The sequence below is a fragment of the Cervus canadensis genome, chromosome 3 (assembly GCF_019320065.1).
Source record: "Cervus canadensis isolate Bull #8, Minnesota chromosome 3, ASM1932006v1, whole genome shotgun sequence".
Classification (NCBI taxonomy): domain Eukaryota; kingdom Metazoa; phylum Chordata; class Mammalia; order Artiodactyla; family Cervidae; genus Cervus; species Cervus canadensis.
The window spans coordinates 81,871,643-81,887,204 of record NC_057388.1 but is presented as its reverse complement, the minus strand read 5'-3'; the positions used below and the strand labels follow the sequence as shown (position 1 = coordinate 81,887,204).

Sequence of the window (15,562 nt, the reverse complement as noted above, 5' to 3'; positions counted from 1 at the left end):
TATTTCTTGGCTATAAGAAAATGCAGCGAAATAATGCCTTACCTGGTAAAACTCTTTCAGTGTCTAATGAGGGAATGAATGCCAAAAAAGTAAAGAAATCAAATTCCACAGCACACGACAAATGAGAAAAAAAAGTGTTCATATTAGGTTTACAATGGAAAACCATGATCATGCAATAAATACATTTGTCAAATACTAACACAACAGAATGTCTCAAACAGTTGCATGCAAATCAAAATTTCTAACAGTTTGGAACCTTAAAATCATGTAAAAGAAAAAAATAACACTTTTAAAAGGGGACAGTGGTATAATAATATGATGAATTTTTAAAATGTTGATGAGAAAAACCACATATTTGATGACACATTTTGACATATGAGTCAGATTTGCTAATATTCAAATATAATTGTATTTGATCATGATAGAATTAATTGAAACTGAATTAGTGATACTTTTTTGTTGTTGATTTTGAGTAATTTTAAGACTAAACAGTGTCCTTAATTAGGTGGTTTGTAACAGATTTAGAGTTGTCAACACATTAGACATCTCCTAAAGTTTTTTATCATATATATTATGTCTTTTGAAATAAAATTTAAATAGTATAACTTTGTACATACTTAATTAGCAGACTTCTTATTAATTAAAATATAACCTCAATGAATCGAGAAAAATTATTCCTGCCATTTCACTTTTAAAAAGAATTAAAATCCTTCTCAGGGATGCTTCTATCTAAATATATTACCTTGGAATTTTCAATTATTTAGTACATATTAAGATAATAACATGAAAGCCCTATAATTTTTGAGAAAATATACAATCTAAATATAAGTCTGATTCATTGGCAAAATGACTCAGCCCTTTACTAAGCAAGCATTCCAAGGCCTCTTTTGCAGCAAGTCATTCCGATTCTAGATTTAAAAACAATTTAATATATGACCCACTTAAAAGTTACAGAATTATTAATTATTAAGCTAATTATTAAGTTAATAAGATGCTTTCTTCAATCAGTGAGTTAAGAGCAATGGAGTTAAGAATACACTTTTTGAGTAAAAGTGTGAGGTTATTAATTTAATCATTATGAACTACTTAATACTATTTAAAATGATTTATGATTTTATAGCTATGAAACCTGTATCTGCTTTTGTATATATGCTATCAGAAACTTTTACAATAAATTCTCTATTTTTCCTTACGGTTTTTAACATCTGGAAAGTTAGACCCATCCTTAACATATTCTCCTTTTTGCAACTAGAATTTTGTTTGATCAATGCCTGATAGTTTCTGTAAGTTCATACTGTACCACCTAGTAACCTCTATTATGAGAGGAAAAAATAATTTGATGTTTTAAAAATATAATTCTTCATATTATTCCATTTTATTTAGTAGTCACCTAATAGTACTTTCTTATTCAATATAGCTAGGACTTAGATTTCTTTTAAGATTAAATTAGCTGGCTTCTACTGTTTTTAATTTAGTGAAAACATATATTTCATTTATCTTTCCTTTGGTTTTTTTAAAGCTTTCTAATCTCTGGCATTTTCCTTCCATAACTATGTTCTTGGAGATCTGATTCATGGGAAGAAGTTGCGGGGTGTACTAGGAACTGTGGTATAGCCTCTGATCAGGGTCAGAGCTCTAAGGGCTTCAAAGAGGGAAGTACTTGGAGAGGCTGCAGTTGGGCTGGGGATCCCCTGGTTTCTAGAATGTAAAGGACAGAAGTGTTAGACTTCAATCCCAGCCCTGCTATTTGCTTGAATGCAAATTTGTGACTCCTTGCGACCCCATGGACTGCAGCCTGCTAGTCTCCTTTGTCCATGGGATTTCCCAGGCAAGAATACTGGAATGGATTGCCATTTCTTTCTCCAGGGTATCTTCCTAACCCACGGATAGAACCTGTATTTTCTTCATCTCCTTTTTTTTGGTCTTTTCATATTATTCATGGGGTTCTCAAGGCAAAAAGATAGGACACTGAAAGATGAACTTCCCAGGTCAGTAGTCGCCCAATATGCTACTGGAGATCAGTGGAGAAATAACTCCAGAAAGACTGAAGGGATGGAGCCAAAGCAAAACAACACCCAGTTGTGGATATGACTGATGATGGAAGCAAGGTCTGATGCTGTAAAGAGCAACACTGCATAGGAACCTGGAATGTTAGGTCCATGAATCAGGACATATTGGAAGTGGTCAAACAGGAGACGGCAAGAGTGAATGTCAACATTCTAGGAATCAGTGAAGTAAAATGGACTAGAATGGGTGAATTTAACTCAGATGACCATTGTATCTACTACTTGAGCAAGAATCCCTTAGAAGAAATGGAGTAGCCATCATAGTCAACGAAAGAGTCCGAAATGCAGTACTTGGATGCAATCTCAAAAACAACAGAATGATCTCTGTTTGTTTCCAAGGCAAACCATTCAATATTATGGTAATCCAAGTCTATGCCCCAACCAGTAATGCTGAAGAAGCTCAATGGTTCTACGAAGACCTATAAAACCTTTTAGAACTAACACCCAAAAAAGATGTCCTTTTCATAACAGGGGACTGGAATGCAAAAAGTAGGAAGTCAAGAAACACCTGGAGTAACAGGCAAATTTGCCCTTGGAGTACAGAATGAAGCGGGGCAAAGGCTAATAGAGTTTTGCCAAGAGAACACACTGGTCATAGCAAACACCCTCTTCCAAAAACACAAGAGAAGACTCTACACATGGACATCACCAGATGGCCAACACCGAAATCAAATTTTTTATATTCTTTGCAGTCAAAAATAGAGAAGCTGCATACAGTCAGCAAAAACAAGACTGGGAGCTGACTGTGGCTCAGATCATGAACTCCTCATTGCCAAATTCAGACTTAAATTGAAGAAATTAGGAAAAACCATGAGACCATTCAGGTATGACCTAAATCAAATCCCTTATGACTATACAGTGGAAGTGAGAAATAGATTTGAGGGACTAGATCTGATAGAGTGCCTGATGAACTATGGACAGAGGTTCCTGACATTGTACAGGAAGGAGACAGTGATCAAGACCATTCCCAAGAAAAAGAAGCGCAAAAAGGCAAAATGGCTGTCTGAGCAGGACTTATAAATAGCTGTGCAAAGAAGAGAAGTGAAAAGCAAAGGAGAAAAGGAAAGCTATAAGCATCTGAATGTAGAGTTTCAAAGAATAGCAAGGAGAGATAAGAAAGCTTTCCTCAATGATCAGTGCAAAGAAATGGAGGAAAACAATAGAATGGGAAAGACTAGAGATCTCTTCAAGAAAATTAGAGATATCAAGGGAACATTTCATGCAAAGATGGGGTCAATAAAGGACAGAAATGGTATGGACCTAACAGAAGCAGAAGATATTAAGAAGAGGTGGCAAAAATACACAGAAGAATTGTACAAAAAAGATCTTCATAACCCAGATAATCACTATGGTGTGATCACTCACCTAGAGCCTCTGGAGCATCCTGAAATGCGAAGTCAAGTGGGCTTAGGAAGTATCACTATGAACAAAGCTAGTGGAGGTGATGGAATTCCAGTTGAGCTATTTCAAATCCTAAAAGATGATTCTGTGAAAGTGCTGCACTCAGCTCAATTCCAGAAAAATAAATGACCCAATCAAAAAATGGGCCAAAGAACTAAACAGACATTTCTCCAAAGAAGACATACAGATGGCTAACAAACACATGAAAAGATGCTCAACATCACTCATTATTAGAGAAATGCAAATCAAAACCACAATGAGGTACCATTACACGCCAGTCAGGATGGCTGCTATCCAAAAGTCTACAAGCAATAAATGCTGGAGAGGGTGTGGAGAAAAGGGAACCCTCTTACACTGTTGGTGGGAATGCAAACTAGTACAGCCGCTATGGAAAACAGTGTGGAGATTTCTTAAAAAACTGGAAATAGAACTGCCATATGACCCAGCAATCCCACTTCTGGGCATACACACTGAGGAAACCAGATCTGAAAGAGACACGTGCACCCCAATGTTCATCGCAGCACTGTTTATAATAGCCAGGACATGGAAGCAACCTAGATGCCCATCAGCAGATGAATGGATAAGAAGCTGTGGTACATATACACCATGGAATATTACTCAGCCATTAAAAAGAATTCATTTGAATCAGTTCTAATGAGATGGATGAAACTGGAGCCCATTATACAGAGTGAAGTAAGCCAGAAAGATAAAGAACATTACAGCATACTAACACATATATATGGAATTTAGAAAGATGGTAACGATAACCCTATATGCAAAACAGAAAAAGAGACACAGAAATACAGAACAGACTTTTGAACTCTGTGGGAGAATGTGAGGGTGGGATGTTTCAAAAGAACAGCATGTATACTATCTATGGTGAAACAGATCACCAGCCCAGGTGGGATGCATGAGACAAGTGCTCGGGCCTGGTGCACTGGGAAGACCCAGAGGAATCGGGTGGAGAGGGAGGTGGGAGGGGGGATCGGGATTGGGAATACATGTAAATCCATGGCTGATTCATATCAATGTATGACAAAACCACTGGAAAAAAAAAAATTTTAAAAAAAAAAAAGCTCATAAAAAAAAAAAAAAGAAAGTGCTGCACTCAATATGCCAGCAAATTTGGAAAACTCAGCAGTGGCCACAGGACTGGAAAAGGTCAGTTTTCATTCCAATCCCTAAGAAAGGTAATGCCAAAGAATGTTCAAACTACTGCACAACTGCACTCATCTCACATGTTAGTATGGAGAAGGCAATGGCACCCCACTCCAGTCCTCTTGCCTGGAGAATCCCATGGATGGAGCAGCCTGGTGGGCTGCAGTCTATGGGGTCGCAAAGAGTCGGACACGACTGAGCGAATTCACTTTCACTTTTCACTTTCATACACTGGAGAAGGAAATGGCAACCCACTCCAGTGTTCTTGCCTGGAGAATCCCAGGGATGGGGGAGCCTGGTGGGCTGCCATCTATGGGGTCGCACAGAGTTGGACACAACTGATGCAACAGCATCAGCAGCAGAACACGCTAGTAAAGAAATGCTCAAAATTCTCCAAGCCAGGCTTCAGCAATACATGAACTGTAAACTTCCAGATGTTCAAGCTGGTTTTAGAAAAGGCAGAGGAACCAGAGATCAAATTGCCAACATCTGCTGGATCATTGAAAAGCAAGAGTGTTTCAGAAAAACATCTATTTCTGCTTTATTGACTATGCCAATGCCTTTGACCGTGTGGATCACAATAAACTGTGGAAAATTATGAAAGAGATGGGAATACCAGACCACCTGACCTGCCTCTTGAGAAACCTGTAAGCAGGTCAGGAAGCAACAGTTAGAACTGGACATGGAACAACAGACTGGTTCCAAATAGGAAAAGGAGTGTGTCAAGGCTGTATATTGTCACCCTGCTTATTTAACTTCTATGCAGAGTGCATCATGAGAAACGCTGGGCTGGAGGAAGCACAAGCTGGAATCAAGACTGCTGGGAGAAATATCAATAACCTCAGATATGCAGGTGACACCACCCTTATGGCAGAAAGTGAAGAACTAAAGAGCCTCTTGATGAAAGCGAAAGAGGAGAGTGAAAAAGTTCGCTTAAAGCTCAACATTCAGAAGACTGAGATCATGGCATCTGGTCCCATCACTTCATGGCAAATAGATGGGAAAACAGTGGAAACAGTGGCTGACTTTATTTTTCTGGACTCCAAAATCACTGCAGATGGTGACTGAAGCCATGAAATTAAAAGATGCTTACTCCTTGGGAGGAAAGTTATGACCAACCTAGACAGCATATTAAAAAGCAGAGACATTACTTTGTCAACAAAGGTCCGCCTAGTCAAGGCTATGGTTTTTCTAGTAGTCATGTATGGATGTGAGAGTTGGACTATAAAGAAAGCTGAGCACAGAAGAATTGATGCTTTTGAACTGTGGTGTTGGAGAAGACTCTTGAGAGTCCCTTGGACTGCGAGGAGATCCAACCAATCCATCCTAAAGGAGATCAGTCCTGAATATTCACTGGAAGGACTGATGCTGAAGCTGAAACTCCAATTCTTTGGCCACCTGATACGAAGAGGTAGCTCATTGAAAAGACCCTGATGCTGGGAAAGATTGAGGGCAGGAGAAGAAGGGGACGACAGAGGATGAGATGGTTGGATGGCATCACCGACTCAATGGACATGAGTTTGAGTAAACTGCGAGAGTTGGTGATGGACAGGGAGGCCTGGTGTGCTACAGTCCATGGGGTCACAAAAAGTTGGACAGGACTGAGCAACTGAACTGAACTTCCTGCATCTCCTGCTTGGCAGGCAGATTCTTTACCACTGAGCCACCTGGGAAGACCCAGGCTGCTATGTATTAAGATAAGATACTTGAGATAGGGAGATTATACTGTATTATCCAGGTGAGCTCCAAATGCCTTCAATCCTAAATCCTCTTAAGTGTGAGGCAGATGGAGATTACACATTCATAGGTGCTAAGTTCATTCAGTTGTGTGGAACTCTTTCCAACCCTATGGATTGCAGCCCTGCAGGCTCCTCTTTCCACGGGATTCTCCTGGTAAGGATACTGGCGTGGGTTGCCGTTTCCTTCTCCAGAGGATCTTCCCAACGTCTCTTAGACTGGTTCTTTACTACTAGCACCACCTGCGAAGCCCATGCTGTTTATTAGTTGTTAATTAACTTTTGTTGAAGTTGCTTTCATTAATATGAATAGAAATAAAAACAAATAACTTCCAGATATGGGTGAAGGTTGACCGTAGATGCATCTAGTACAATGACTGACATATAGGGAGTGCTCAGGGAAGGTAACTTTATGCTTGTGGTTATTACTGTTAACTGCTGGCTGAGGGCACCCTATTTTGAAAAATCTTCTTAACTGATAATTCAGTGGGCCATGATAAATTTGCAATAAATTTCCCTGTGCCTACCATTGAAGAGTGTTTTATAGAATACTACTAGAAAGATTTTCAGTGATTGTGAAGTTCCAATTTTTTTTTAGAAATGCGTATTTTCTTGAGAAGATGTGACTTTACCTTGTATAATATTTATTATGCCTTGTATAATAAGCGTTTTTGCATTTACACTGTTGTAATCCTTACAAGTAGGAGTTTGTATGTGCTTTGGCAGAAAATTATGAAATTTACTAGTTTATTATAATCTATATAGTTTAGAAAACTAAAAGAAATCAGTGTTACCAATTCAGATTAAAAAAAGACTACTATAGTTCTGATTTTATGGGAATTAACTATAGTTTTGTTTTTTCCACTAGTACAACTGAATTTTAAAATGGAAAACCAATTTGCTAAATTACATGATAGCTATCACACATATCTTAAACACATAACTGATTATGGAAATAATAATTTCACTAGAATGGAAATGGTTTCAATTCAAGAAATAGCCTATTGGTGAATTTCAAAAAATTACTATTTTCCATACTGTTTAAAAGAGACATATTAAAATCATACCTCAAATTCTTCAGTAAACCCACTACTTGCATGTAAGTCTGCAACATGCTTTGGAAAGTGCTTTATTGGAATTGATCCAACATCATCTAAGTGAATAAAAAAAAATAAGTTGGAAAGGATAACTCAACAGAAATAAATGTGCCTCTCATTTGTGGGGATTTATAAAGAGCTTTCTTCTAAAACAACTTCAAAATTCAATTATTCCTATAATCTCGACTGAATCTACGTTCAGAGAAACAATAAACAACAATTACCAATTTTCTCTACATTTACTATTAATCATAACCTGCATTTTAGAATTCTGATTTGGTTAGGAATCTTTTCCTTTCATACGCTAAAGAGGAAATAATAAATTTTCAATGTTAAGTTATAAATAACACCCAATGGACTGCATCGCTTTATGGATAATTTTCTTCAACATGAGTGGGAGTTGCTTGTCAATTCTGGGGGAAAAAAATGCAGAAATAATATATTTTCAATTTTACTATGGATTTAACATAATATATAGTGCAATTTCAGTTTTATACAATTTTACAGCAGAGTCTCTCCATTAAATTGTCAGATGTTTACATTTGAAAACATTTTTTCTTTTTCTCTATAAATAATAGAAAACATTTATATGCAGACTATTCATTAAGTATACTGTCAAAAACCTTTGGGACTTTTAATCTGTAAAATTTCAAGAATTCTAACTTGAAAAAATGCTATATAAACAAAGCCACTGGATCTGTTAATTAATTGTGAAGGGGCCAATTTTTTTACCTGGTTCTGTTTTTTCTCATTTTTCCCCCCTGGAAAGGCTTTCTTAGATTATAAACATATTACTAGTTCACAGTGTGCAACTTCACAAGTGGTATCTCTGACAAGGAAACATCAAACACATTTCACTAGAAACAGTTATTTACATCAACAGATGTTCAGCATCTAGGCCATTTAATATTTTTAAGCTTCAGTTACCAAGAATTTGTTGATTTAAAAAAAAAATTAGAATCCATCTGTTCTCTTTCAGATAAGTGTACCTGAATACTAAAATTGAATTAGCGAATTAAGCTTAAGAAACACTAGACAAAGGTGTAATTCCATCTTCACACCTACAGAAGCATCTTGCCTGGAAGTAGCTTTTATAATTAGATAAGAAAACAGAAATAACTTGTCACATCTAAATCATTAGTCCTAAGCTCCATGAAACTCACAGATATTCCTCAGCAGAGCTAACCTCTTTCCATGAGCAAACTGATTACTTCTCATTTGCTATCATGTCTTCCAGTAATTTCTTTTATGAATTGGTCTGCAAGTAGGTGAGACTAGCTTATCTTTTTATTTTCTGATTTCACATGAATGTATGCATATGTTGGGGGTGCTCAAGAGTGCATCTTTGAGAGCTGAGCAGATGAAAGGAGATGCCCTTGATCACCATTCTTCTGAGAAATAGGACAGGGGGTGTTCTGGATTTCCTGGACATCCCAATTTTGGATTATTTTATTTATTGTTAATAATAAACTGTGTTGGACTTTAGATAATGTTAGAGTTAATTCGCTTACCCATGCTGACAGGGTATGTAGGAGAGCTATGTTTGACAGTGAAGGGAACTAAACCCAACAGATAACTGAGAGCAATCGGTCTCAAAAATTCTAAGTATGTTAATAAGAAATGGTGCTGTACTAAAAGAAATGACAGAATTTTAATATAAACTGGAAAAGCAAATAAAACAGTGGTGGTTAAAGACACAAAGTTGATAAAAGAGGTGAAAGAGCAAAACAGGTCTAACTCCTATGTCTGTTGAAAATTACAATGAAAATGCTTCTGTTTTATTTTTCTGTTTTTCAAATTGCATGAGACTTCAGAAGGTAACATCCTGTAGAATGTGCACCTCAAGCAGTAACATATGGCGCTTCAGACAATTTAAAAAGAGACTTCTGTACAAAGACCCGGAGAGGAATGCTTCCTTCTGCTTTCCCTGGTCTCCTCGTCCTTGTCTCATCCTCTGTCCTCCTGTTCTTTCTTAATTTGCACATTTCTAGACAACTTGCTGTTGTTACCACTTTTCATTCTGAAATGTTATAAAATGTTAATTCAACAAGTGTCTGTGACCTCACTGACAATGTGAGTTCCAGAGTCAGTGAGAGTCTTAAAGTGACTCCTGTTAATTCTTGAATATTGTTAACTAGGTAAGTTCTGATAAAGCAGTTGATGGTTTCCCAGGTATTCAACAGTCTGACATTTGTACTTAAACTATTTCAGGCAACCACACTTTCTTTGTGCTCGTGTTTCTCTTCTACCCTCACCATTATAGAGTTTCTTTATTTTCCCCTAACGTGTTAAGAACGCTTTTCTCACATTCACTCAGATAATCAGAAAGAAATTAAAGTTTATTCTTATTTTTGTGGTTTTTGTCCTGTCCATCCTTACTGCATTGATTTAGTCTCACTTTTGGTGTTTAGATATCCACTAAAGTAACTGAAATGACTGAAAGTCAGCATTATTCCTTATTAATATATTATTGCTATAAATATTTATGTTCTTTAACATACAACATCTGAACAACTATAAATTATTTTGTCACATCACCTGTATGGTTAAGAATGTTCAAAATGAACAAGAACAAGTTAAAAACCTGAATGCCTAGATACATAATATTTTAGGCAACACAGACATTTACTAATCTACATTATAGCATTTGCAAAGTACCTCAATAAGGACAAACCTTCCAACATCATGCTTTTCATTTAACATCTACCAGCTACTCAGGGTCACACTTTAAGCTATTACCTGAAATTGGAAAGATAGGTGTTGGAGGTGTGGATATTACTCGAGGGGACGTACTGTCCTCTAAATAAAAATGTGCGGTCTGGAAACATTTCCTGGAAAGAAAAGAAAGAAATTTATACTACTAGCTGGAATGGACAAGAAGACAACTTCTGAGACGCTTAAAAATTATGACAGAAATCTTCAGAATTAAAAAACGTAAGTGGAAATCTATCATCTACTTTTACAAAACACAGGTATCAAAGAATTTTACAGCCTCCAAATTTATCTCAGTTTTACCTGTACCAGATGCAGAAGAGCGAGCAGGTATCAGACATGCTATAAGCAAAGGTAACACTTGAACTTGCAGCTGGTGCCAAGGAGCAGGATACCTCAATACCCTAGTTACTCTTCCACTATTGTTGTATACCAGGATGTCCTGCCACTTTGGACAGGATCAGAGTGGAAAAGATAGCCTATCCAAAGCTATTTTTCACTCAATATTTAAAGGACTATGCCGTTCTGAGGCTATTCAGCTGCTAGCAAAAGGCAGCAAGTAATGACCAGGTAGAAGCTTATTTCCACTATGGTAACATTTCGATGAAAAAAGACAGCTTTATATCACAAGTATGACAATGCTGTGATGACAAAACGAAGTGAAGAAATAATGAGCATGTAACCAAAAACAGGGGTGATTTTCTCTCCAACAGATGCTAGCCTTGATGAGGGTTTTGAGAATGAATATATTTGGAATCAACCACAACTATGACCTGCAAGGTCACCTGAATCTATTTTCATTTAGATAATAAGAGTAACATCTGGTGAGCGCTCATGCAAACTATTGAGAAGAGCAAAGAACCAACTGCTGCTGTAAACTAATGCAAACTATCGTTAATTAAAAATTGTAGATAATTAAAACTGCTAATGACACTCTTTGATGTGGGTCATTTAATTTATTTGAAGCATTACTCATGAGTGGTTAAGTTTAAATGGAAAGATCTGTTTGAGTGAAAATGCCAATCTCGTTTTTCATTTGAAAAATCCAAGCAACAAGGTGTTTATCCTAATGAACTTTAACATTTGTTCTTATATGACACACTTCAATTGGGATATTTTCTTTCAAAATCAGTTTCCTGCATAAAATTCTTCAGTGGTTCCCCACTGGAATAAGAATGACATTCCATTATTTCCGCAAGGATGGTTAGACCCTCTGTGACCTGGTTCCCCCTCCATACCCCCACCAGCAGTCTCATCTCTTATTTCTTCTTCTGCAACCACCATGCTCTAACACACTGGTCATCCCTTTCTCCTTCCAAGAAGCCCTGTAATGTTATCCCAGGGTTGTGATTCTTGGTGTTCCCTCTGGCCACTTGCCTCTTTCCCATCATTTACACATTGGCTCAAATGCCACTTCCTCTGACAGTCCTTCTCTGACCACCTAAGCTATTAATAAAACTACCAGCCCCTCTGGCTAAGTCACTATTCTGCCCCTTTTTTGTTTGCTTTATGGCACTTAGCACTCTCTGAAATACTTTATTTATATATTTGTTTATTCATCTTTCACAATTTTAGTTGTCTTCCCTCACCACAATGTAAGTCTCCAAAAAGCAAAGATGCATATGTGTGCTCAGTCGTGTCTGACTCTTTGCAGCCCCATGGCCTGTGGCCCACCAGGCTCCTCTGTTCATGGAATTTTCCAGGCAAGAATACTGGAGTGGTCTGCCATTTCCTTCTCCAGGGGATCTTACTGACCCAAGGATTGAAGCCACATCTCCTGTGTCTCCTGCACTGGCAGGCAGATTCTTTACCACTGAGCAACCTGTGAAGCCCAACAAAAGGCAAGACACTTGGTCTTAATGTAGTGTTAGTCCTCATAATAATGTCTGGCATGTTATAGGTGTCCTGGAATATTTGTTCAATGAATTCACTGACATAGGTATCAATAGTACAAAATTATATAGTTTATTTATAACTCTAATGTCACAAGTTTAAAAACAAATCCAAAGGTAATCATGTGCACAGCAAAAAAATAGCTATCTGCTGTGATAGTATAATCATTATCAAACCTGTGAGAGTATAGATAATTGACAGAACACATGAATGTCTTTAACAGAGAAGAGGTGATGTAGGAGGAAGACAAGTGCATGTACCATCAACTACGATGTGGGGCAAAGGGACCCCAAGCAAGGTTCATATGCTGGAAAGTGGAGAAAGCCTGGCAGAGTAATGAGAAATGGGAAAGAGGAGGGCCACAGCAGAAGTGACACCAGTCTGGAGCAGAAACTTCAGGAAAGTGTGGGTCATCTGTGCAACCACAGATGTAGTATCTTCTGCCCCACTGATAGGGAGACACTGGATTTGATATTTGCTTTTAAGATCACAGAATTAAAAATCTCTTTGATTCCTTTAAAATATGGTTGCAAAAGCCAGCTGAAAGGGCTTTTCTTTATTTTTCAATGAGTCTTAAAGTTGTAAAATATTTAATACCTTAAGGGACCTAGTGCAATATCACAGCTAATACCAGAGTCCTTCCCTCAGCATCTCTGACATATAAAAAGGATTCAGTTTGAATCCTTCAGTGACAAGGAGCTGACTTCTTTGTGAATCATCTTTAGCTACTACACATTTCCTATACTAACCCAAAAATCAATCCCTTGGGTACCAATCTCCAAATGGTATCCAAAGAGGAGACCCTCCCGTTCCAATGTTACGCCTCTTACTGTTGATATTTTTCTTACATTGAGACTCAAACATATTTCCCTTTTACTTTGACATACTGGCTTTAGTTCTGTACCTTACAGATTTTTAGAGTGTAGTATCCAAATCTTTAAATACCTAAACCCTACCTATCTGTGGTCCCAACCTTTTTCAGCTTTTCTCCTTGAAGTTTATGTCCAAAACACAAACGTGTTGTAGATCACTGAACATGTCTTGCCTGCTCTAACTCAGTTATTTCTTCTCCCTGCTTTAAACATGGTTCTTCTTCTGACCAAAATGCCTCGGTCACTAATGTGTCATGCAAATATTTCCTTTTAAAAGACAGCTCAGTGGCATCTGCTCTGTGGAACAGCCTCTCACTTCTTAAGCAGATTCTTGCACTCCAGTTTCTATTTCTATTATAATGAACACAAACTCCCATTCACACTCTTGTTTAAAAAGATTGCTTTGAAAAATATGCTTAATTAATCCAAGAATGACCTTCAATTTATTTTAAATATTTTAATTAATTGGTGGTAAAAGTAATCATTTTGTAGTATATTTGTTTTGGGCCTTTATCCTCATTATATACATATTTTAAAGATGGGGCCATGTCTTTTGATTTATGTAGACCCAATTTTAAATACAATGCCAGGAGTACAATAGGTATTAAATGTTGAATGATTAGATGGATTTCCAGTAGAATTCCACCAACCATAGTGTATACAGCTGCATCCTAGACTCTCTTGCCTACCAGAGCCTCAAATGAGATTAACTTAAAATTTCAAAACATTTGGGAGGAAGAGGTAGAATATTCAGCTAGAGAAAGATGGATTGATGGGTGGATGGAAGGATGGATAGATGCCTAGACAGAGGATGTATCTGAGAGAATGGGAAGAAGGCAACATCTCTTACAATAGGAAAAGGCAAATTAAGACATATCGGTACCAAGGTTTAAGATGTTGCTAATATGCCTTGTAGTAAATACCAGCTCTTTTCAGCTATGTAATCAAACATTTGTTGGTTTTAGAAAATAAGTGGTCCAGTAATGTTACTTGCATTAACAAGTAACAAAAGAATCTTATATATCATACCAATAGGCTTAAAAGTAGGAAACAATGAAAATTAAAATAGCACAGGATTCATTCTGGATGAAGAGCATCTGGATGTGGCTTAGGAACCCTTTCTGGCGCAGTCTTACCTAGGAAGTGACATTCTACATAAAAGGTAGCATGGCACTGGGAGTCCTCCAGGCTGGATGGTAGCTACCAAAGACACACACATTTAAATTTAATATCAAGAGAAAAATCATGTTGCTTCTCTTCCCACTCTCCCCAGTCAGAACAAGGGTGCCTATGGAAAACTCTGTTCTATATTGCTTTTGATGGATTGCTCTTTATTTGAACACATTTTTGGTATTTTTTAGATTCTATTAAAAAATCTCTCCAAAATTTCCTCTTTGTCATCTTTAAAAAGAACTTTTTGAAGCTATTCTTTTGGAAATAATTGTGTGTCTTGGAAACTTATGATTTGGCTCATGTAAATTATACTTTAAAACATCTGGAAAATAATTTCAAGGCGTATTATTTAATGTATGACAAGATTCGGTATCTGTGGTCCATCTGGTCTGTATCAGCAGTGAGTGTCTTCACGTCTATGTGCTAAGTGTTGATAACTGCGTCTCCTACTAATTATCACTCAGCCATGAAGGAAAAAGTGATGACTGTTTTAAACTTGGAGACAGAGGTCCTATCAATCAACGTTAATCTGATTATTTAATTTACACCTTTTCATCACAGTACTTGGAATTAAAAGCTAGAAATGTATAATTATTATTCCAGTTTTTGGATCCTTATACAAATATGAAACAATATTCATTATGCTGTATTCATCACAGAAACCCTGAAGAAAGTCTGACTCCCATCTAAGAGATGATCTCGCCCCCAAATAGTAAAAAGAGGACACTAATTCCTAGATGGGTGAGTGACTTGCCCAAAGCCATATCATAAATGTTGGGCAGAACTGGAAAAGAGACCCAGATTTTATCACCTCTGATTTGTTCTGTCTTCCTGCTATGGCATGCTTTCTTTTAAGGTTTATACCAAACATAGGAGACCACTTTGAGTTAGGTAAATTAGGCAAAAGAGAGGATTTATCATACCATTTGTGATTATTTTTTCTCCTAAAGAATTAGGTTAGAAAAGTGTTTTAAGATATAAACTGGAAAAACTTATAAGGACAACGTTACTATTAATATTGGGATTCTTGGTATGTCATTAGATTTTTAACCCTTTCTACAGGCTATAGTTTGCACAAAGGTCTAAAATGTTTCCATATTGGTGAATGAAACCATGTCGCTCAGAAATGTAGCTACCCTAGAATGGGAATAATTCAGACAAACCGTGAAGAATGCACTATCATCATTGTTTTGTAGTTTAGCACAGTGCTCCTAGTGTATTTGTCTCACTGATTAAAAAAGTTACATTTAGGAGTGAATTAGCTTCAAATGGCTGTGAGTTGGACAGTTAAGTTAAATTTGTACATGGATAAATAAGAGTAACAAATTTTATCAGGACATTTGATTGTTAGATATAAAATATATACATAAAACTCTAAGAGTGCTCATATTTTAAACTAACACTATGTACTCAAATTATACAAGTGTTATTTGTAAGAAAAACAGAAACATTTC

The 15,562-nt window shown here is 36.9% G+C and overlaps 1 protein-coding gene across 4 annotated transcripts in view; it reads right to left on the bottom strand.

Moving 5' to 3' along the window:
* PTPRZ1 (protein tyrosine phosphatase receptor type Z1) overlaps positions 1-15,562 on the bottom strand; it is a 193,264-nt gene that overhangs the window by 25,029 nt on the left and 152,673 nt on the right. For 2 of the 4 annotated variants that reach the window (XM_043463568.1, XM_043463570.1), the window contains exons 14-16: positions 10,198-10,289; positions 7,429-7,514; positions 43-63 (exon numbers count right to left, since the gene is read on the bottom strand). In XM_043463568.1, coding sequence (XP_043319503.1) covers positions 43-63; positions 7,429-7,514; positions 10,198-10,289 — 199 coding nt within the window. The remainder of the gene's footprint in view (positions 1-42; positions 64-7,428; positions 7,515-10,197; positions 10,290-15,562) is intronic. The other 2 variants (XM_043463569.1, XM_043463571.1) reach the window with 1 other exon arrangement.